Source organism: Nerophis lumbriciformis, linkage group LG07 (assembly GCF_033978685.3).
Source record: "Nerophis lumbriciformis linkage group LG07, RoL_Nlum_v2.1, whole genome shotgun sequence".
In the NCBI taxonomy this organism is placed as follows: Eukaryota; Metazoa; Chordata; class Actinopteri; order Syngnathiformes; family Syngnathidae; genus Nerophis; species Nerophis lumbriciformis.
The window spans coordinates 12,512,440-12,534,532 of record NC_084554.2 but is presented as its reverse complement, the minus strand read 5'-3'; the positions used below and the strand labels follow the sequence as shown (position 1 = coordinate 12,534,532).

At 38.4% G+C, this 22,093-nt stretch overlaps 1 protein-coding gene across 2 annotated transcripts in view; it reads left to right on the top strand.

The window, feature by feature from the left end:
• lmbr1 (limb development membrane protein 1) overlaps positions 1-22,093 on the top strand; it is a 60,830-nt gene that overhangs the window by 8,662 nt on the left and 30,075 nt on the right. For both annotated transcript variants that reach the window (XM_061965808.1, XM_061965807.1), the window contains exons 4-8: positions 1,996-2,135; positions 5,882-5,985; positions 15,663-15,789; positions 15,942-16,010; positions 18,995-19,059. In XM_061965808.1, the coding sequence (XP_061821792.1) occupies positions 1,996-2,135; positions 5,882-5,985; positions 15,663-15,789; positions 15,942-16,010; positions 18,995-19,059 (505 nt within the window). The remainder of the gene's footprint in view (positions 1-1,995; positions 2,136-5,881; positions 5,986-15,662; positions 15,790-15,941; positions 16,011-18,994; positions 19,060-22,093) is intronic.

Sequence of the window (22,093 nt, the reverse complement as noted above, 5' to 3'; positions counted from 1 at the left end):
AAAAACAATTTTATTTCCGTACGTTTGTTTTAAAAAAGAGGCGTTTTTAAATACTAACAAACAAAAAACAGAGGTGTAATAGGTGAAAGTTATAATCACTTCAAAATGTAGCATTTACCTAAAATCCAAAACAACAAATTAAGTAGTAAATTATATATTTTGAAGCTAGAGCTGAATTGTAGTGACTATTTTATACCACTATGGGGTTAAATACAGAGAGCATGTCAATAATTGTTATCTTTCAATATTAAATTAGTTATATATGTTAAACATTAACAATAAAAAAAAACAAAAAAAACATTTCTACAAGGTAGTGACAGACAAAAACAATAAAGTATAATTTAAGCCAGAGTGGGTGGAACAATAATGCTCTTGAAAAAAAAAATCATGGTTAAAAACTTGTGTAGTATGTCACCATAATAGTGGTTCAAATAGAAACAAAAGTAAATACATATTAAACTTTAGCATTATTAGCTTTAAACATTTCACATTCATACAAAACTAGTTTTTCAAATATTAGCCTTTTTTAAGAAATAAGGTTGGTCAAAGTGTATTACAAATGATGTAAGTAACTATTAAAACTAATTAATTAGTAAATCATATATTCTGTGTAATAGTAAATTGTTTGAAAAGCAAAACCTTTGTGAATAATGGCTCATTATAATTCTGTATAAACTCTTAACTATAGAGATAGTTTTGTTTGTTAACGATGTAGGTCCTCCAGTTAGCTATGGCGAGAACTAAATAGCCAGCAACAACATTATTTTGCCTGTGTATTTAAGAGAATGAAACGGAAAATGGTCTGTATTTGTATAGCGCTTTACTAGACCTAGAATGATACCCAAAACGCTTTATGGTATACATTACATTCACCCAGTCACACACTGATGGCGGAAGCTGCCATGCAAGGCGCCAAACACGACCCAACAGCAGCAAGGGGGAAATGTCTTGTCTAATTCGATGGACAGTTGTCTGTGTGGTCCAGCTGGCCGGGGACGTTTTTTCCGGTTCATTTGGGTAAGCACTCCATTTATGTCGAAATAGCATTGTTTTAAATTCCACATTTTGCAGCCTCGAGTCACTTTCACCTCACTCTCTCAGCTTCGTTTGCTCCAACTTCTCACTCTTCCTTTGTGCTGGCTTCTAGAAGCAGTAGTTCATCCTCCATATATTCAGATTCAGAAAGATAAGGTTGTGATCCCTAATTTTTCGAAAAATAGTCGTCTTTGTTGTTTGTTATCGAATCTGCCATGATTAGAAGACACACACAACATTGTTTCTGGTAGTAGGACACACCATTGTTGCCAGAAGTCGAAAGTGCGCTGCTATGGAAACGGAATTAAATGCGCCAAGGAATTAGTTCCGGCAATGATTAAAATGACCAAAATTAGGGTAAATAGTTTACATTTTACATATTGTTATGAACCTGTCTGTTACTACATTATATATATCTTTGCAGTGTATATACAAAATGTTGATGGGGGGTTTTGAAATTGCTTTAGAGGGCTTTAAAGGTGACAACGGTGACTCTCATTAGCAGCATATTCGAAGCGTTTTTATTATCTTTAAAAATTCTCCCCCAAAACAAAAACAAAAACATGTGATCTTGACTCATAATGATTGTGAACGATAGGCAAAATTCCAATAAAGTGCAGTTCCCCTTCAAGTCCCTGAAATAGGTAAATATAGGATCGCCATGTCAACCTAGTTTGACTTCTGGTAATGGCATTAAAAATCTTATGAAATATTGCTGAAAGTACAATTGAACTTAAATCAAATTAAATACAGTGCTACAGGCCAATGGCCTCCATCTCATGTCGCATAGATGCAGTAGTTCAGTAAAAGAAACCAACATTTCTATTTAAAAGATACCCTTGATGTTCAATTTAAAAACAATATGTTGTCCACTGCCCCCATATAGGAAGATGTTGATACCTTGTTCCTCTGAAAATAATTCAGACTAAACTTTTTGCTCCATCTTTGTTTCTGCTGCAGTTTGTACTTGTGCACCTTCACCCTCGCCGTCTCCGGTGGCGCTGTCTTCCTGCTGCCCTTCTCAATCATTAGCAGTGAGATCCTCCTGTCTTTTCCAAAAAACTACTACATCCAGTGGCTCAATGGCTCCCTCATCCACGGTCAGTCTATCTCACAGCTCTGTTTTACATTTAACTGATCTCATCTTTCCTGTTATTCACTGTCTTGTTGGATAATATCGTCTTCAAAAGTACTTATTCAAAAGTATTTATTGCCGTTAATTAGTTGTAGACCTAACAAATACATTTCTGTTATAGCCAGAGCATAAAAAAACTGTTTACAAATAAATGTTTTTTTTAACATTATGAGAGCCATCAAGACATGAAATAATACCCATACATTCACTTTTACACTCATATACGGTAGTAAAGCTGTCTGAGGCTGAGCCAATCAGAGGCCACGATACTGAACATCGTACTCAGATGGGTTTGGTCACATCGAGTGGCCAATTATAACTGCACTATTTGGGCCAAAATAATAATGACTGATATTTTTATCAATATTAAAACATAGTGTTTTCCACAGGTCGGCAATCCACTTGCGGTAATGGGGACATAGGGGCCGTGATGTCATGTAATTTGTAAATAAATAGTTTACTAAAAGGGCTAATTAAACGTTATCCATATATTAAAAGACAGTTCTTATTTATTTTGTTAATTAGTGTTCACATTTGATCTTTTTCTCATTAAATGATGCCTTTAGCTTATGCATAGATTTTGATGTTTTTTTTCACAGCCATAAACAAATAGCCATGTTCCACAGGTTGCCCGCGTGTCATCAATTGGACACCCTTGCTTGACCTAATCATACATTTGATTGTTTGTAGTGAAACATGCATATTAATTAACACTTGTGCAACCCTCGGCCCCAAAGCGGGCATTACACGTGTGCCTTATATTATATGATTGTTCAGTTTGAAAGTTCGCTGTCTAAAATATCGCTACTAAGTTTGGTTTTTGAAAAAACAAAAGTGCATTGTGGGGATTTTTGTAACATTGTTTGACTGGTATATAAACAAAGTGTACACACCTTCTCTGATGACCTCTTTTGTCCACATTGACTCCCATTGTAACTGCTATTTTTTCAACAGACTGCCATACCAGTTTATTGCGATGCTTTTTCCATGAAAACTGAATTAATCTTATTCTTGCCGATTTTAAAAACAAGAAAATATTGTTTTGGTGTAATTGCTCCCCTTAACCACCAGGTAGCACCGGAAAACCATGACCCAAAATTTGTGTTAACTCAATAAACTTAACCAAGTCCTGTCTGCTTTCTCTGGCATTGTAGCTCAGAATAATATTTTTTTCCCACTGTATCAAATCTTACTCTACAACTTATTTTTTTTATAAGAAATATTGCGTATTTTGCATTTTTTTATTTTAAAAGTGTATTTTTTACAAAAAGGCCATACATTTTTTTTTACTTTGTATCTATTGCTTGTATTCCGACACGTGACTTTTTCCCGGAAGTGAAAACCAGTGGTGGTCAACAAAGCTAAGATAGCTGTTGTACAGCAAGCAGCACGCGAACTATCTGAGTATTAAAGAGGCTTAAATTTTCCTGCAAAAAGACAATACGAGCAAAAAAATTCAACTACGGAATGGAATTATATTTAAAAAAAATTGATTTGTCGAGTGAGAGTAAGGATTATATGTCGGTCACGGTCTAAGGCATATCTAACTATTGTGCTCCAGACGGCATTCTACATGTCAAAATAGATGGAAACTAGTAAAAGCATGGAGGTCTGCAACTTTTTTGTGTTTGGCTGGGTCAAGGAAATTTGTATGAAGACTCTCCCGGATAAATATGCATGATTTTTGCTCGGGTAAGGTTGTATTTCATAATTTTTCCTGAACTTACTGCTGTAGCACGCGCCATTTAAGAGTAGTGTGTTTTCCCTGTCTTTATCAAAATATAACTATAGATGTCAATGTTGTGTATGTGCTGAAAGGTTCATTTATGATTGCTGCCTTTGGTAAAAACTCTTTTAGGTTTTGCTGACATTTGCTGGTTTTTCAAAACACTCGTAGCAAAGTGTTTAAGAAGAAAGGTTTATCCTTTTCGCAATTTAAACAGTCGAAAACAACACAAGAATAGGGCATTTTTTCTTAGAAAAATGGCGCTGAGTACCCATTGAAAACGGAGCTAGCTTGACCACCACGCGTATTCAGTGGGCGTCCGGGACGTGAGCCGGACGTAACATCAGTAACATTCCAGCAATAGATTGATCTGAAGTTTTTTTTAAAGTTCATGCATTCAAAGTAAAAAAATATTTTTTTGCTGACATGACACTTTTATGAACGAATCCCTTTTCGATTCTCAGCGTAAGTGTGTATGTTCAATCTTACGGTTGTACAAGGAATAATTGCAAAATTTAAAAGTATAGTGTAACGATTGTACTCTCGTGTGCAATATCCAATTACATTTCTCTATCCCCCGGATGAATACACACGCGCTGATTTAGGGGATGCATGAATGGAGCGAAGTTGGGAAGAGGATCTCCAGACTCTATTTAGCACAATGGCTAACTGTTTGTCCTGCTAGTGGGACTCCAAGAAGACAAGCAAAACAGCGTGTTGTGCAGCGGTCCACTGTAGGGTTGGGAATTGGTAAGATTTTTCCGGTTCTGATTCCATTTTCGATTCTGTTTCACGATTCGGTTCTCTTATCGATTCTTATATGGAAGAGAGAAAAAAACAAATAGATGGATTAGCATCAATTTTGTTTAGTTTAGAGCTAACGAGACCTTACAAAGCCAACAGTGAGATCTTAAGAGGCACATAGCATAAAAAAAACTTTTGAACATAAATTAAAATACAATTTTCTGTAGAATTTAACAAAATCAAACATGTGGAAATTACACAATAATGTTACATTTCATCACATTTTTAAAAACTTTTAAGAATCTTTGTCATCTGCCTAGAAAATATAGTGGAAATGTTTGTTTAGATTTACAAGCTGAAACTAATTGATACACTGGGAACCGGTTTTGAACAAGAACCGGTTTTCGCTTCCTATCCCTAGTCCACACCCGTCACCATTTAATAAAATAATAATAATTAATAACAGTGGTGCAGTCTTTAACGCACGCTGAGGACAGAAGTAAAACGAAGTGACTGGCCGCAGCCGCCTGGGTAAAGCCCAGTTAAAGTCATTCGGCGTGGTCATGGAACTCTGTGACTATACACAATGGCGTCAGGCGTAGTTGGGAGCCACTTCAGAAGTTTTCAAGATTTGATATGTAGCGGAGCCCAGTATTAATATCGCCGACGATCACCCTTGTTGAATGGTGGCAGCCAAAATCCGTATTTTGATTAACGTACGATGTCTCATATTACTGAAATATATTTTTAGTTAGTTTAGGAATTTTTATGCCGGAAAATGCTTAATTTTGGCTAGAAATACATAGGATTTGATTAAAAAAAGTAAAACCAACCTTCCCAGCTTGATGAGACGAAGGACGACTAGTGCAATTGAACCTCTATGAAGCTGATGCTGTAATATGTTTGTACTTTGTGGTTACCAATAGTATGAGAGCCAAATCATCTATTCTAAAACCAAGTAAATAGTAATTGTCTCCAGATAATTATTGTAAAGTTTTCAACTCTTAGTGTGATATTCTAGACTTAATAGGGTTCATGAATGCAGCATAACCAGAGCGAAGCCAAAGCAACACCATGTTGTTGTGCTGTGTTACTTTAGCCACCGGAGGGCGTTAGAGTCCATCACATAGTGAGGCTAGTCTTCTTCCAAAGTGAAAGCCTTGCCTGTGAGCTCTGATAACATTGAACTGAAACCCTGGAGAAATGTTGTAATAACTTGGTCAATAATGTACTTTGTCCAGGTCTGTGGAATCTGGTGTCCCTCTTCTCCAACCTTTGCCTCTTTGTCCTGATGCCCTTTGCCTATTTCTTCTTGGAGTCGGAGGGATTTGCAGGATCTAAAAAGGTAGAAACAAGACATTTTAAACGTTTGAGTATGCTCTGCTTGTGGCAGCAGGTGCCCGGTCCTTGCCCTCTCGCTGACTCATGCCACTGACCCTAAGCACCAGCACACAAAGCTCATTAAGCATGAAAGTCTGAATCTGGTCTTCGCCCAGCGCCACGTCCTGACAAGGCTTCCAATAAGGCCATAGGCTGCAAACGCTTCAACACTGCTGATTTAAAGCCTGATTCCTTGTCGCCCCCCCCCCCCTAAAATAAAACTTCAAAAGGACAGGCTAATAATCGAGTTGTAAGGCTCGGCGAACTTCCTCGTTTAATTGATTACCCTCCCTACCACCGCCACAACCAGCCTTAAGAAGAAAAAAAGAGGCTGGGGGCTCGTGTTCCAAATGTCCATAAAGTGTCAGCGACATGACAGCACAATAGAAGATTTACTTTTAATACACCTTGACACTGTGACACAGTTTGAAACAGCCCTGCTTTATGTCCTCTGGCAAAAAGGACATATAATGTATGTACTGTAGTTTCTTTTGGTTCCTTTCCACACTAATTTGTTTAGGCCCAATTTCTCCAGTGGAGGGTGGGAATCTGAGAAGTGAGGCCTCATTGGCTTTTTGTTCTCCTTTCTGTTTCTTGCTACCAGTCTTACATAAAGGGGCTTAAAAGCCAGCGCTGTTCAAAGCTGCACATCGATGATCCACATATCTATATTTTATTTGTGTATTAATGTATGCAAGGTAAGAACGAATGTATGTAATGTATGAAAAACATGTGCCCAAGAAGGCCAACTCAAAGTAATTGCTTTCAGAGTGTGTGTGTGCCTCTGTGGACTGTGACAGATGTGGTCGACGAAACAAACAGGCGGACACATGCACGCACATACAATTGCTCTTCCATTTACATTTCACAAATGCCATAACAGCATGGAAGAGAGACTTTAAAATAATCTCAAGTCAAAGTTAGAAAAGGACTAACAGTGCAGGCCCTACCTCCCAATAGTAAAAAAGTCCTGAATCTCGACAGTGATTCAAATCAACCCCAAAATTGAATCCTTAACCCATGTTAGACATTTCCTGAAAGTTTCAACAAATTGTGCCCATAACGCAAGTTTGAGTTACTTATTGCATTATCAGATAAACAGAGTTAAGTCTCTTGACAGTCATCCACTGTCTTTTTCTCTTGTGTGTCTGGCAGGGCTGCAAGCATACACACAGAAGTTAAAGCTTCTACCGTAAACGTTAAGTAACGTGGTAGAAAACTTGTTCTTTAGCGCATTTCAGACATTTCCTGAAAGGTAATGAAAATCCGTCCTGAAGTTATCTATGGCTTGGTTGCACACTACGTCATGTTCGTTTTCCTTCTTCGCAGCTTAATTCTCACGATGGTCAACCAGTTTGAGCATAGCATTAAAACAAGTAAGAGTGAGTATAGTTTGAGCAGAAAATGCTGTATTGCTGTTCTGTTCTTTGGTGTTTCAATCGTTCAAATAGACAGATAGGAAAGAGCTTTCATAGAGTCCCGAAATAAGATGTTCATAAAAGTAATAAAGTCAGGGAAAAAAACGAAAGTGCGTCGAAGGAAATGGCTCTTAAAAATGTCACTTTAATCATCTTGTGGAATACAATTGGACCATGCTCGTGTCTGCAGTTATTACTTTGTCGAATGTTTGTTTGAACATTTTAATTGTTTTAGAAACTTTCTGTGTTTCTCTACTATATTATTAATGTTTGAGAGCAGAACTAATTGTGAAGAAAGGACAATAGATCACATTAGTTTGTGCTCTTTTGTGGTTGCTTTGCCTAAATATAACTACAAACACCTAACGTCATGTTAGGTGCTAATAATAAATATTGTAATTGTTGGTCCAATCTGCTGTATTTTCGTTGTCGAATTTCATAATAGAAACTAAAAGCCTAGTGGTTGTGCCAAGTGCTTTATTTGACACAGGTGACCACATTATAGTGTCTTTGGTGATATTCGCTAGCATCAAGAAAATATCCTTAATAGTATCAATAAACTAGATGAATACAGTTCTCGTAGATCAACAGCATATACTGAATCTATATATTGCCAGAAAACATTGCTGAACAACAGGGATATCTATAGCTAAATAATGAGACAAAATATGAACTTCATGCCATAAAAACAACTGCAGACATGAATTGTAGATTAGACTAATATTAGTAGCAAAAATCTACTGCAAACAAACATATCCTTTTTCTCATTAGCATCAGGATCACAGCAGCACGGCACTCGTTATGTCAATCAAATACGGTAGTTACGGATGCACGAATAAGTCCAACTTTGTCTTTCACAAATTAATGTTTAATTTGTGGACCCCCAAGATGTAAATACATGATGTGCCTTCAATCTTTTCTTCTTTAAATCCTTGTAAGTGTCAAAGGAAGTGAGGTTGAGGCGAGCAGTAACGTCTTGGTGATGATGAATGGTTTAAATCTTTCAAAAATTTATTTTTCTTAAGAGTGTATAAATCCACTAGCTTAATGGGACTCTAGACCATCGCCTGAAACCTGAAAGTGCCTCTCGGTCACGTGATTGCAACTCAGAAATTGCGGAATAAAAGAAACCGAAGAATGAACACTCTTGTCTCCACTGTCTTTGTCTGCGTGGGGCCACAAGCATATGCACGCGCGCACGCACGCACGCACGCACACACACACACACACACGCACGCACGCACGCACACACATACACACACACACACAGAAACGTAAACGCAATGTTAAGTAGTATAAATTATCTGTATCCGACTCAGAATCTAATCAGTTGTTCCCTATCCTATTTTGGACATTTTCTAAAGGTTTCATGAAAATCCACCCATATTTTTTGAAATTATTTTGCTGATAGACAAACCAACCAAGGATTACATAAACTCCTGGCATAGGTATTAAAGATGTGTCAGGCGCTGATAAATGGTGAACGTAACCATGTAGGGACAGAAATGTCATGCTGTCATGTAAGTAAGATAAAGCCATTTACCGTATTTTTCGGAGTATAAGTCGCTCCGGAGTATAAATCGCACCGGCCGAAAATGCACAATAAAGAAGGAAAAAAACATATATAAGTCGCACTGGAGTATAAGTCGCATTTTTTGGGGAAATTTATTTGATAAAAGCCAACACCAAGAATAGACATTTGAAAGGCAATTTAAAATAAATAAAGAATAGTGAACAACAGGCTGAATAAGTGTACGTTATATGACGCATAAATAACCAACTGAGAAGGTGCCTGGTATGTTAAGGTAACATATTATGGTAAGAGTCATTCAAATAACTATAACATATAGAACATGCTATACGTTTACCAAACAATCTGTCACTCCTAATCGCTAAATCCCATGAAATCTTATACGTCTAGTCTCTTACGTGAATGAGCTAATAATATTATTTGATATTTTACGGTAATGTGTTAATAATTTCACACATAAGTCGCTCCTGAGTATAAGTCGCACTGCGACTTATAGTCCGAAAAATACGGTAGTTATTTTGATAAGATAATATATGGATCATTTCCACAGTATATGAAAGGTAACCTTAAACTCATTTCTGTTGTAATCGGGCGCTATATATATATTTTTTAATAACATTAAAACTAACTGGACCTTGTTGGTGGGTGCCCTACAATAATAGTAGACGATGTATATGTATGTAAAAATATAGATATATGTGCTAATAAAGGGGTGGAGTTCGGACTCCCTTTTCAGCAAACCGATCAGTTAATCATGCAGCTAACAGCAATTAAGTACGATTTTGTTATACTGCCACAATACGCCTCTATGCCAATATCGGTATGCGAGCGCAATGTCGTAAGGTTTTATGTCGCATTTCAAGCTTGTGCACAGGGAGCTCCCTCTGACTGCGGAAATGAAGCCAATGATGGATTTAACGGCTAATGTCGCGAGTCAGCCTTTTCATGTGGCCGCGTTTACCTTTGACGACGCACTAAAAGACGCCACGAGACGGACAAAGATGGAAACGTTGAGCGTTTTTTTTAAGCTTTAACTGTTCACCTCATTCTCTGGAGTGATTCATCGTGTAACAAATTGTCCAAATTGTGGATGTATCAGTGTGACTTGATGTTATGATCCAAGCTTTATTTGCTGCTGTAAAATGTCTCCTTCTTTTACTGCCGGGTGCTCAAATGCTCACAGAAGAGCTTTAAAGGTCATTCTTCAGTTCAGGATCATTTTGTCAAAATAACTTTTAGTCCACAGCCTTTTCCTTATTAAAAGCGTGAACTTTTCATGTTTTAAGCACTACCAGAAGATGGCCTTATCATGACGACCGCGTGTTCCGACGAAGACTTTTAAGACTTGGCACAAACTTTTTCTATTTATTGTCATGCAATTAATAGAAGCTTTCATTACCAGACGAGTGATGAGTGGGATATCTTGCAGCTATATTTACTAAAAACAAGCTGCTAGCTTGCACATGTGCGCTAACCTCCTTTGTGGTTACTTCTCCCCAATAATGAGTACAGTGGAACCTTGAAAGTCGAATGACCCTAAGCTTGTACGATTCATACTTCAAACCAGTTGTGGGGAGATTGTGCCCCAAACAAGATGGTAACATCAGAGGATTAACTTATTGATTAACTATATTTGTATCTATTCAATTTTTTTTTGGAACACTTCTCCCAAGTTAATGCAAGTAGTGTGATGGTGACAGTTTAAAGAGATGGGAAAGGAATAGCTTTACCTTGCCACTTCACGGTTCACTGACTGCGGTTTCAGTGCATCGCGGATTTACCACTTACTACTTTAAGATTTGAGTATGCATTAAAGTTTCATGTTAAAATTACAATTGCTTTTAGAGTGTATGAAGTATTTATAGGAAGTGTTTATAAGTGTGTCTAAAGGGCTTATAACGATTTGTAATGCATATAGTAATATAAATCATCAAAAAAATAGTGTCCCTACTTTGTGGAAATTCACCTACCACAGGGGGATCTAGAATGTAATAATCAAGGGAACACAGCTCTTCAACTGGCGGCCCGGGGGCCAAATCTGGCCCATGAATGACACAATGCCGAGTTCAGTTCAAAACTTTGGAGACAAACGTTTTTGCAGCAAATTCCTGAAAACACAACAGTGCTTCTATTGTATAGAGGTAAACACATTGGCATTTTGATATTGCTAGCAAACATAGAACACTGCAGCTCAAATTTGTGATTTACATATAACTGAGGCGTTCCTCAAGGCACCCCTTCAAGTCTTCTCCTTTTAAGCAGTTTTTTTGTAATGTACTTTTAGGAACTACGGTGTTGCTGTAGCTTGTTTAATTTAGATGCGGTCTTTAGTTATACTAGTAGTCTTGTTCAATGTTTCATTTTAATTATTTTTTATCATTTGGGCTATTCAACTGGTGGCCCACAAGTTCAGTTCAAAAAAACATGTGACTCACATTTTTCTTAAAACATTAGACTGCTATAGTCAGATCCAAGATCTTTGTCTTACTTTTTTGCAGAAGGTCCTTAAAAACAGCAGAGTGCTCCTGTAACTCTGACACTGTAAATAGACCAAAATCAAATGTCGACTGTAGAAGATGATTTCCCAGAATATACAAAATAAGACTAACAGTTAAGGGAGAAGTCTGGCCCCCCGATCTTTAGCTTTCTGGAAATGTGGCCCCCAAAACAATTTAGTTGATCCTTGCTGTAGTGCTATTATTTAAAGTAGGCATAAACATCTAATTATTGAACGATAAATGAAAATTAACTGGATAACTTTGCCCGCATTGATAAATAATTGACATCGATTAATATCGGTGTTTGTTTTCTTCGTCTCTCTCTTTTAATCAGTGTGCAAGAGGGTTCACTGTGTGTCAGCACCTGAGCATGCTTATTCAATAGCAGAATTAGCATGAAACCTCTCGTCAAACATCCACAATCTTAGTCCCGGGGGGGTGGTGTCGGGACCACTAATTTACACACAGAATGCACGGACGGAGCCACACTCATTGTAACTCACGAGTAAAAACAAATTAGGAGGAAAAACAATGATCGCAAAGCCAAATATGGTAGGAATATTTTGGCTTCAAACCGAATGAGAAAGATGAGCTCATCAACACTGATGGACGAGCAAGTGTGCTGAATTTGTTTAAAAATGACGGAAAGAAAAAAAAAGACTATAAAACAAACACACCAATCCAGTTTTTCCAACTCGGGAAAACTGATGTTCAATATTTATTGATGTGCAATTTCTACTAACAGAGATTGATTCCATTTACAATAATAAAAAATAATAATTAAAAATAAAAGTTGATTGCATTTTAAATGGGTACTTGCATTATTAGTGTTACATATTGTGATTGCATTTGTGCGTAATTTAGTCTCCAAGTAATGCTGGCAATAATATTGTTTATTTATCAGCCCAGACCAATGCGTGTGATGAGAAAGTGCTTGACTGCAGTGTGGTCAGTGTTGAAATGTGTTTGATGGTGAAAGGAGTTGGAACGAGCGTGACCCCCTGACTGACCCAGCAGAGGGCCAGCAGGTTTCATCTGGCAGTTAAAGAAACTCCTCATCAATCTCATCCTAAGCCTCAACCCGCCGATGATGAGGAGTGTGTTTATTGTGGAGGGAGGGGCGAGGGGCAAGAAAACGTCTGGCGTGGTGTTACTAAGATACTCGTCTTTGTTGGCGCTCCACAATGGGGGCCTGGATATTTATTTCAAATCTCCTGAACATGCAGACATTTTTCCCAGGCCTTCTTTCGGCAGGGCCAGCCGGGAATATAAAGTGGTGTTTACATACCTTTCTTTAAGGTCACAATGTCTCCCTAAAGCTGTCCGTTACAATGTTGGTTGCCTTGGTAACATATTAGCTTGAGCCTGGAATTGTAAAAAAAAAAAAAAAAAAAAAAAAAGAGCAAGCGAGTTACTCAGGTTTTTTTTCCTTTCTTCCTTCTGGAATGATTCAGTTTTGCTTCAGCGTCCCATAGCTCCTCTAAATCAAGACATCATTGATTATACAAGCTAACTAAAAGGAACACTGGGAGAACACCTACAGGAAGTGTAGGCATCACATACATTAGCTTCTCCTCTTCTTATTGTCCTTCTGAGGTCAGAGGCCTCTAATGTTGGACCTGTTATTCCACACCAAAGTCATTCTAGCATGTCTTTATGGACCTTGCTTTGTGCATTGAGGCATACAACAACTGAAGGCTGTGGTGATTGATTGATTAGTGAAGAGCATGTTTGTTGACGGTCACCTCTTGATGAAAAGAAACTTAAGATGTTTTTTCTCTCATGCTCCTCGACCTAACATCTACTTGTAATCAAAACAGGCTGTGGTCACTTTAGTTGTCAGCGGTCATGTTTGAACAATACGACGTGATGCTGATAATTTTCCATGCGCTGCCGTGGTTTTTGAGAAGTCTTATTAAGAAACTTTAGAAGTCCACTGAGCGGCTTTTTTTTTTTTTTTTTTTTTTACAGGCTAGCGTCCGTGTCCCCTGCTTTGCGTCTCCCACACGGCCATTGTAGTGCGGCCCTCAGTTTGAACGATGCGCTAATAAGGTCCTCTGGCATCTGGCATGTCTTTAGCTCCCCCCTTCCTCACTTACACTCTTGGCCCTTGTTCCACACGCCTCTGACAGCCAGCAGAAGGACGGTCCATGGGATGATCTCTGCCACCGCCTGCTGACCCGCTAAGAATTGATGGCTGCAACTCGGAAGCTAAACTGTCTTTCATTGTCCAGACAACATTGACATTAAAGTCCATGTCGGATCATGCTTCAGTTATCCTGCAGCAGCAATGGAAGTTTCTTGTTGTGGTTACTTTGGCCTCTGATCCATCCATACACACTTTTCTTGGAAGTTGTTCCGCTGGTGTACAATGAAGCGGCTGCTAACCAGCCCCTTGCTCAATGTCACAGCGAGGATCGGGGGATGCTGAATATTTCAGAGCCACTATATTTAGCCTCAGCTACACAATTAGAATGGCAAGAATAGAAACTTCCTTTTTTTATTCTTTCTGCTGCCAGCCTTTACCACTTGACAGTTTTGTTTTGATGGGCGACGTCTTCATTGAACCTACCTATTTATAAACCATCATAAAAAAAAAAAGCTTTCTGGTAAGAACAAAGCTGAGTTGAGTTGCTGACAAGATTAAAAGAGACTACTTTGGGTTTAAACGTAGGGCTGATAGTACCATAGACAAGAATTGCTTTTGCCCTAAATGATCTGAATGGCTAATGTTTTGAGGTTTATAAATGATTGAGAGGCCTAAAGGGAATACACCTTCAGCATGGCATGGCCAGCGCTTTTAAGGTGGAGCGGTGTGCTTGAGCGGCCGCCGGCCTCTCCGTGGCTCCTTCCCGTCCTGGTGCATCCTTAAGAGCGTGTGTGGGACGTGGTTGCGGTCCCTGAAAGCATTCCTCTCTCTCACCTCTACTCGCTCCTCTCCTGGGAGACAGATGTGCTCAGACGCCGACTTCTCTCCTCCGCCAGTCGCTTGCTCACCATGTCCTCTTTTTGTCTTCACACTGCACTCCACCCTGTGAGGCGCTTGGTTGCGCAAATCAGCACAAGGTCAAGTTCATTTCTCGTGTCAGACATGCGCATATAGATCTTCATGGACGCTACCAGCCGGCTTCTTCTGAGTAGAATTGTCATCAGCTCTCATCAGGCTAATTTCATGCCTGCTCACTTCCCTCACTCGCCCATTCAACGTTGCCTGTCAGGTGACTGCAGTGTCCAGCTTGGCCACATTGTGGCACTCCACAACCTGCCCGCATTCCTTTCTGTTGGCTCTATAAAATTCTACTTTTGTTGGGGCTTTCACTGTCGAAGCAGAGCTGAGAGGCAAATGATAAGCTTAAGCTTATCCAAACTGTGAAATGACAAATCCTAGCACGAGCAAGTTGCAGGAATTACAACTTGGTTGTATGGCCTTGGTGGAGGTCTGCACTTCACAGGTGATTGTAAAAGAAAATGAAGAAAAAAGTATGTGTGATTGAGTTTGCACAACTTAAAACGATTTGCACTCTTTAAAGGCTAGCTCATGATTAGCAGGGGCAACTTTCAAATGGAGACCCCCTTTGCGCAAACGCTGAACAGTGACCACACGGCCATCTCTGTTAGCTGCTAACAAATTGCTCATGTGCAGCCAATTTAGGCAGAGCGCCCTTGGTAGCATGCGCCTGGATGCCGAGCTGACATGTCTACACCAGCGCCTATCCATCTTGCCGCGTGAGACAGCCTGGTTCTCCAGCAGTGGGGGGAATGGAAACTGTGTGAACAGGTAGAGGGCCACTTTATTAACCACTCAGCAGTTTGTGACCCGGAAAACCCAAATTACCCCAAAAGCCTCTCGTCTGCGCGACCCAGGATACAACGGTGCTAGAGGAGCTCCTAATCGGCCCCAGATGGGAGGCCTGCTCTTGATCGCAGACAGTAGCTGACCCGGCCGGCTTTCATGCCCCCCTTCTTTTTTCATTTCACCTCTGCCAACGGCCATTAGAGCCGCTTTATAGAGCGCAATATGTGTGTATAAAAAAGCTGTTTAACCCAGGCCTCCATGGGAGCGTTTGTGTCATGTGTGTGCGCTGTGAACGTGTGGCTGGATGGGAGGAAGAGGCACGTCAGGCCAAATAAAAACATGACATCTGATGTTTATGACTTTTCAAATACTGATTGCTCTTTGTGTATTGTCTACCAGGGCATTAAGGCGCGCGTTCTAGAGACCTTTGTGATGCTCTTCTTGCTGGCTCTGCTCATCCTGGGGATCGTGTGGGTGGCGTCAGCTCTCATTGACAATGATGCCGCCAGCATGGAGTCGCTCTACGGTACGTTCTCTCTTCCTACTGAATGACACGTTTAGCTTTGATCAAACTAAATGAACATTTCTTTTACAGGGATCAACCTAACGTTTTTATCCATATAGAAGTGTTTTGTTCCTTTTAATTATAATAAATGAATAGAGAATTTGTCATTGTAGATCTCTGGGAGTTCTACTTACCGTACTTGTACTCCTGTATATCTCTGATGGGAGGACTGCTGTTACTCAGTAAGCCTTTTCCTTACATTTGATCAAGTCAGTATGTTTACATGCACTGAAAAAATCTGACTTATTGCATGAATTGAGGTTGAAAGCAACTGTTTGGAAGTCACTTTAACATCTGTTAGTTAGCATTACATATCTGTTAGCATTAGATAACCTATCATGTTCTTGTCTATCATGTCTATGTGAGACAAGCACATGTTTTTCTTTTTTTATGCATTCTAACTTGTAAATAAACGCTAGCAAGAGTCAACATTCAATGGAGGTAATAGATTCACTCTATTCCGCCGATAAAGCGCTTCAAAAAACATCCAAAAACCTCCATCAACGTTTTATATACATGCTGTATGTCAGGACCTGTGATGTCAGGCCTAACTTTATTTTGTATATTTCCTTATTTCTGTATTAAGTTCCTTTCCTGCGCTTTTATTTTCATTTTACTTCCTATTTGCCTTCACCCCACTCTTCTGGCTTGAGCGCTGTCATCCTCACAAGTCCCTGATTGGCAATCTGGACTCATCTGTTTCATGTAGCCAATCAGGCTCCTTTATAAACCAGCCTGCCCTGTACTCAGGGCTCGATCATAGACTCTTGTTTGCTGTTTCTTGTTAGTGCATGTTCACGGTGCACTTCCAAGCTGCACTTTAGCTACTTTGTGTTTTGACATTAACAAAATGATGTTTACCTGGGCTACGCCTGCCATCTCTGCATTTTGGTGTTCAAGACCGACATAACCTAACACTAAGTATCGGTATATACTGTATGTGATCTAGTAACTGGCACATTAATAATAACATGTAATATTTATGTATTTTGGTAATTTTAAGCATAGGGCGCCGCATTAATTGCACAGACGCATCACAATGTTAGCTATTTCCTACTACTACTACTACTACTTGGGGGCAAATAATAATCTGGAACCTTATATTTTATATACAGAGGATCAGCTAAACGTTTTTGAAGATGAGTGATAAGCAGATCCAGCAAGTAGCACTATTGGTGGGTGCTAAACAAGAAATTAAAACTTTGAACATAATAAAACAATCACTTTATAATATCTGCTCTCACTGGGATGACGACTGATGGAATGTTTATATATTATCGTTTAGATGAAGAATTAGTTATAGTCGTTACGCAAACAGGCGTCTTTGTGTCTTTTGAGTGATCTCCGGGTATAGGATTAATGTCAAAGTTGACCACTTGCTCAGTTTATGGCCACAACATTTTACAATCCAAGTGGGAGACATGATCAATAATCTTGAATTAACCTTTACCAATTCATAGGCTCACTGACTCAGTATGTCAATAGCTTTAGTAGTTAGTTATCTTTCTGTTATCACAGAGCCGCTAAAAGTTGTTCCTCAGCGTTCGTTAGCGCTCTCAATAGCAATATTGCTATTACTTGGTTAATTTTTTAGGTCACAACATGTAAACAGGGTATTGTTAGCGGTTTTTGGATTTTGTATATATTACAAATTAGAATTAATTAAAAAAAGAAAGACGTGTTCTTGTCTTACATAGGGATTGTAAATGATAGGCAAAATAAAAATAAAAAGTGCAGTTCCCCTTTAACATACTGTATGTATGTGCATACAACACTTAAAACCTTATTAAGTTGTACCTTATTAATTTTTCCTTATTAATATCTTATTAAAATTATGGAAAGGATGGAGCAAAAAACTCAAACAACCAATTAATATGTTCCGGTTTAAGAAATTGTTCAAACTTAGTGTGTACAAAGTACAGGTATGAACCTTATTGGAAAAATGAGAAATTAAATCAAAAAATTATGCAACAACCTACTGTTAACTATCTTTTCATGTCAACTTTATTATTTATTTATGTTTTGTGTTACAGATTGACTACAGGAAGTGAACACACATGTTAAAATTTGTTATGACAGTAAAAGTGGTACGGTTAAATTAGCTCTGCTTCCTTATAATGCTTTTCGGACAAGTTGAAATGTGAAACTGTAAATATGTATGCATGTTCAAAATAAACTGATATTGTAACCAAAACAAAATGTTACTTACTAGCTATACCTATAGATAGACATATCTTTGTTTTTCAACTTTGGGAACAAAGTAAGTGTGAAGGGCAGTGCTCAAAAAAAGTGTTTGATATTTATTGAATACAAAAAGAAATCATCAAAAACATGAATGAGAATGCAGTCGACTTGGTGAAGCAGTTAGAGCGTAGTCTACAGCGTATGGAAGCAGGTAATGCCAGCAAGGGACGTAAAATAATATCTTAACGGTGGACGTTTATCCATGAAAATATGGGAAAGCTGCTGATGGTGTGTTTGACTGAGAAGGGAGGAAGATACCATAGCAGTCCTCTCTCCAATGCATCATTACGTCACTATTGTATTCAAAAAGAGTGAAAATAATGTATTTGGTTTGTACAAACAATAACGATGGTACGTAACAAAAATAGTACTATATATTTCTCTCAATAAAGTATGTTTTAGTGAGTGACAAGAATGCCTAACAACAATGTAATCTCTAAATTCAATTTGCTCAATTCAGAAAGTTTGTTTCTAAATAGTGACATAGTAATGGTTATTTAATTGTGGATGTCCTCTATCAATCAATCAATCAATCAAAGTTTACTTATACAGCCCTAAATCACAAGTTTCTCAAAGGGCTGCACAAGCCACAACTACATCCTCAGCTCAGATTTCTAACTACACATTGAAACATTGCAGACTCACCGTAGGAGCCGTAGAAAGCTGTTATATATTTGACCGCTATGAGCATGTAGGATTCTCTTTCTCCATCCACATAGCTAAGCAAACTGAAATGAATAAAATTACCCTCTAGTGTTGAGGAGGAACAAAATGTTTGTTCAACAATGGTTGTAAACAAAGACTTCACATTGAAGTGTAAAAATGGAGGGACACAACTATTTTGAGAATTAACTTCAGTGCACGTAAACGTACAGTATGTGGTGTCTTCGGGTATATGTCTCATTTGTTGTTGTTCTTCTAGTGTGCACTCCTGTGGGATTGTCAAGGATGTTCACAGTCATGGGCCAGTTACTTGTCAAACCAACAGTAAGTCATTCATCAGCATTACTGACTCAGCGGAATCTCAAAATTTGGAAGCCTTTTAAAAAATATCACCTCTGAAGCCACACAAAATTGAAAATATTAGGGGCAGTCAATTGATTGACTCAAGATTTATCGCATTTTGTCTGTAGTTAATTCATAATTATTTGCGATTCATTTAAAGATTGGTCGACATTTTAAGTGTACTTTCTATGGATAATTTTAAAGTTTTTAATACTATAAAAATGGGACTGCACCATTTGTTTGCTTGTTTGTTAAACATGCTTTTGTAAACATCTCAACACAAAATAGAAAAAAAACACTAGAGAAAATGTCCTCTGCCGGTGTTGTGCCAGATTTTGTATACCCTGCTGCTGGAGCATTCAGAGGGGTCGAACTATACTTCCATGTTTAGATACCAGCTTGGCGCATTAATAACACCAAATGCAGTGTTTCCCACAGGACAGGCATCTATTTGTGGTGGTGTGGTCGGCGGGCGGGCGGGGAGGGGGGGGTGGGGTGGCAGTGGCGGCAGCGGCGATGACCAAGAAGAACACGGAGTTGGAATATAATTACAACATTTTATGTACATATTTATATACAGATTTGAACAATTAGTGATTCACTGAAATATATTTATTAATTGTGGTTCTTACAAAAAATATATCTTATAAAATATAAAAGCTAAAATGTCTCTTAAAGCTCTGCCCCTTTAATTAGTGAATACTAAATAATTTAACTTTAGCCTACTACTACAACCATATTATTTACCAGCAACATGAAGTGAAACAGAGGCAGAGGTGTCCTGCCACAGTCAGTCAACCTCCTCCTCCTCCTGCTGCTGCTGAACAGGTCGCACCTGTGGTCCGAACTGTAGGCCTACCTCCTCTCCAAGTCGAGCCCTTTTCGGCCGTTGAAAATATTTTTCTATACTCATCTGTGTGAAGGAGTGAACATCCAACATTAGAATTTATTACTAACGAGCAGAACCGCTCTATGTACAGTGCCGTCTAACCTTAAGCGGCAGCAGCTCAACACATGCAGGGTTCAACGTTAAGGTTTTTTTCTACTTGCCTGACTTCTCAAATCTACTTGTCCTGCCTAGGTTTTTTTCTGGCTGTGTAGTGCTCATGGCTTATATCTTAATAGAATCCTTCCCGTTGACTATTTACAACACTACACAGTATTTATTATTATTATTATTATTATCTATAATTGCATTTAAATGGCATTGCATACATGTAAAATTAAATGCTATTTCACATTATTTGACCAGTAGCAGTTACACTCATCTGAACAGGTCAGCCACCTGTTTAAAGCCCAATCACAGTTGAAATCTTGAAATGAACGGTCTTTAATGGCCAAAACATTAACCTGGACAACATTTTAACAGCTGGTTGGCTCAGATTTATTATTTTCATTGCATTCACATGCTGCAGTGGACAGTGGACAATTTAGCTTCAGTCCATGTGTGTTTATTGACAACAGGGTTATAACCTGGACACGTTAGCTCGTCGGTATTGTAACACGTGACTGTTACTACGAGCGTCTGCCCCGGGCCACGAGTCAAACAGCGGCGGTGTTAATGAAGCAGCGTCAGGCTGCTCACCGTCAGTGAAACGCTCGGTGAAATCACGGATTAACGTTAAATATATGACGAGCCGCGAGCGATGCAGCTATAACCTATCTACTAGTGATGGGTTGATGAGGCGTCATGAAGTGTTTTGACACATTGCAAAACTGTATTGATACTGTGTCGATACTGTGTCACTAAATAATGACATCTGCTGGACATTAAAAATCCCTACAGGCAACCTATGGACCGACTCAACTGACACTGATTTTATGACCTAGTACAGTGGTTCTCAAATGGGGGTACGCGAACCCCTGGGGGTACTTGAAGGTATGCCAAGGGGTACGTGAGATTTTTAAAAAATATTCTAAAAATAGCAACAATTCAAAAATCCTTTATATATTTATTGAATAATACTTCAACAAAATATGAATGTAAGTTCATAAACTCAGTGAAGCACAAGCTCAGGTTTGTCACTAAAATGTCTGTCAAAAAGAACTGTGAAAAGAAATGTAACTATGCAATATTCAGTGTTGACAGCTAGATTTTTTGTGGACATGTTCCATAAATATTGATGTTAAAGATTTATTTTTTTTGTGAAGAAATGTTTAGAATTAAGTTCATGAATCCAGATGGATCTCTAATACAATCCCCAAAGAGGGCACTTTAAGTTGATTATTACTTCTAGGTGTAGAAATCTTTATTTATAATTGAATCACTTGTTTATTTTTCAACAAGTTTTTAGTTATTTTTATATCTTTTTTTTCCAAATAGTTCAAGAAAGACCACTACAAATGAGCAATATTTTGCACTGTTATACAATTTAATAAATCAGAAACTGATGACATAGTGCTGTATTTTACTTTATCTTTTTTTTTTCAACCAAAAATGCTTTGCTCTGATTAGGGGGTACTTGAATTTAAAAAAAAATCACAGGGGGTACATTGCTGAAAAAAGGTTGAGAACCACTGACCTAGTATATACAATAATATAAACCAAGTCATTGTATTTCATTTAGGATTATTTCATAACTTCATTTAAATAAAAATATATTTTTTGTCTTTTTTAGATACAGTCAAATAATGTGAACATGTATCATAACATGGAAATCTAAGAGAACGTGTTGTGAATGAGGATGCTTGTGGACCTGGAAATTATTATTTATTTATTTTTACACATTTTTATTTAAAAAAAAAAACAGTTTTTCCAACGTATTCAATTTTAGACGCTTTCTCTTCTTAGTTATTATTTCTCCGGCTGTAGAAAAGACCCGCTCACAGGGCACAGAGGAGGCGTCAGTGCGACACAGTTCGCGTATCGGTCACGTGACCAAAACAGCTCATGATTGGTCACGTGACTTTCTAAAAGCGGTACGCGCACCGACACAGGGTTTAGCTCTATGAGCTCGACGCATGCGCCGATGCATCGGTGTTGCCGGACCCATCACTACTATCTACATATAACACC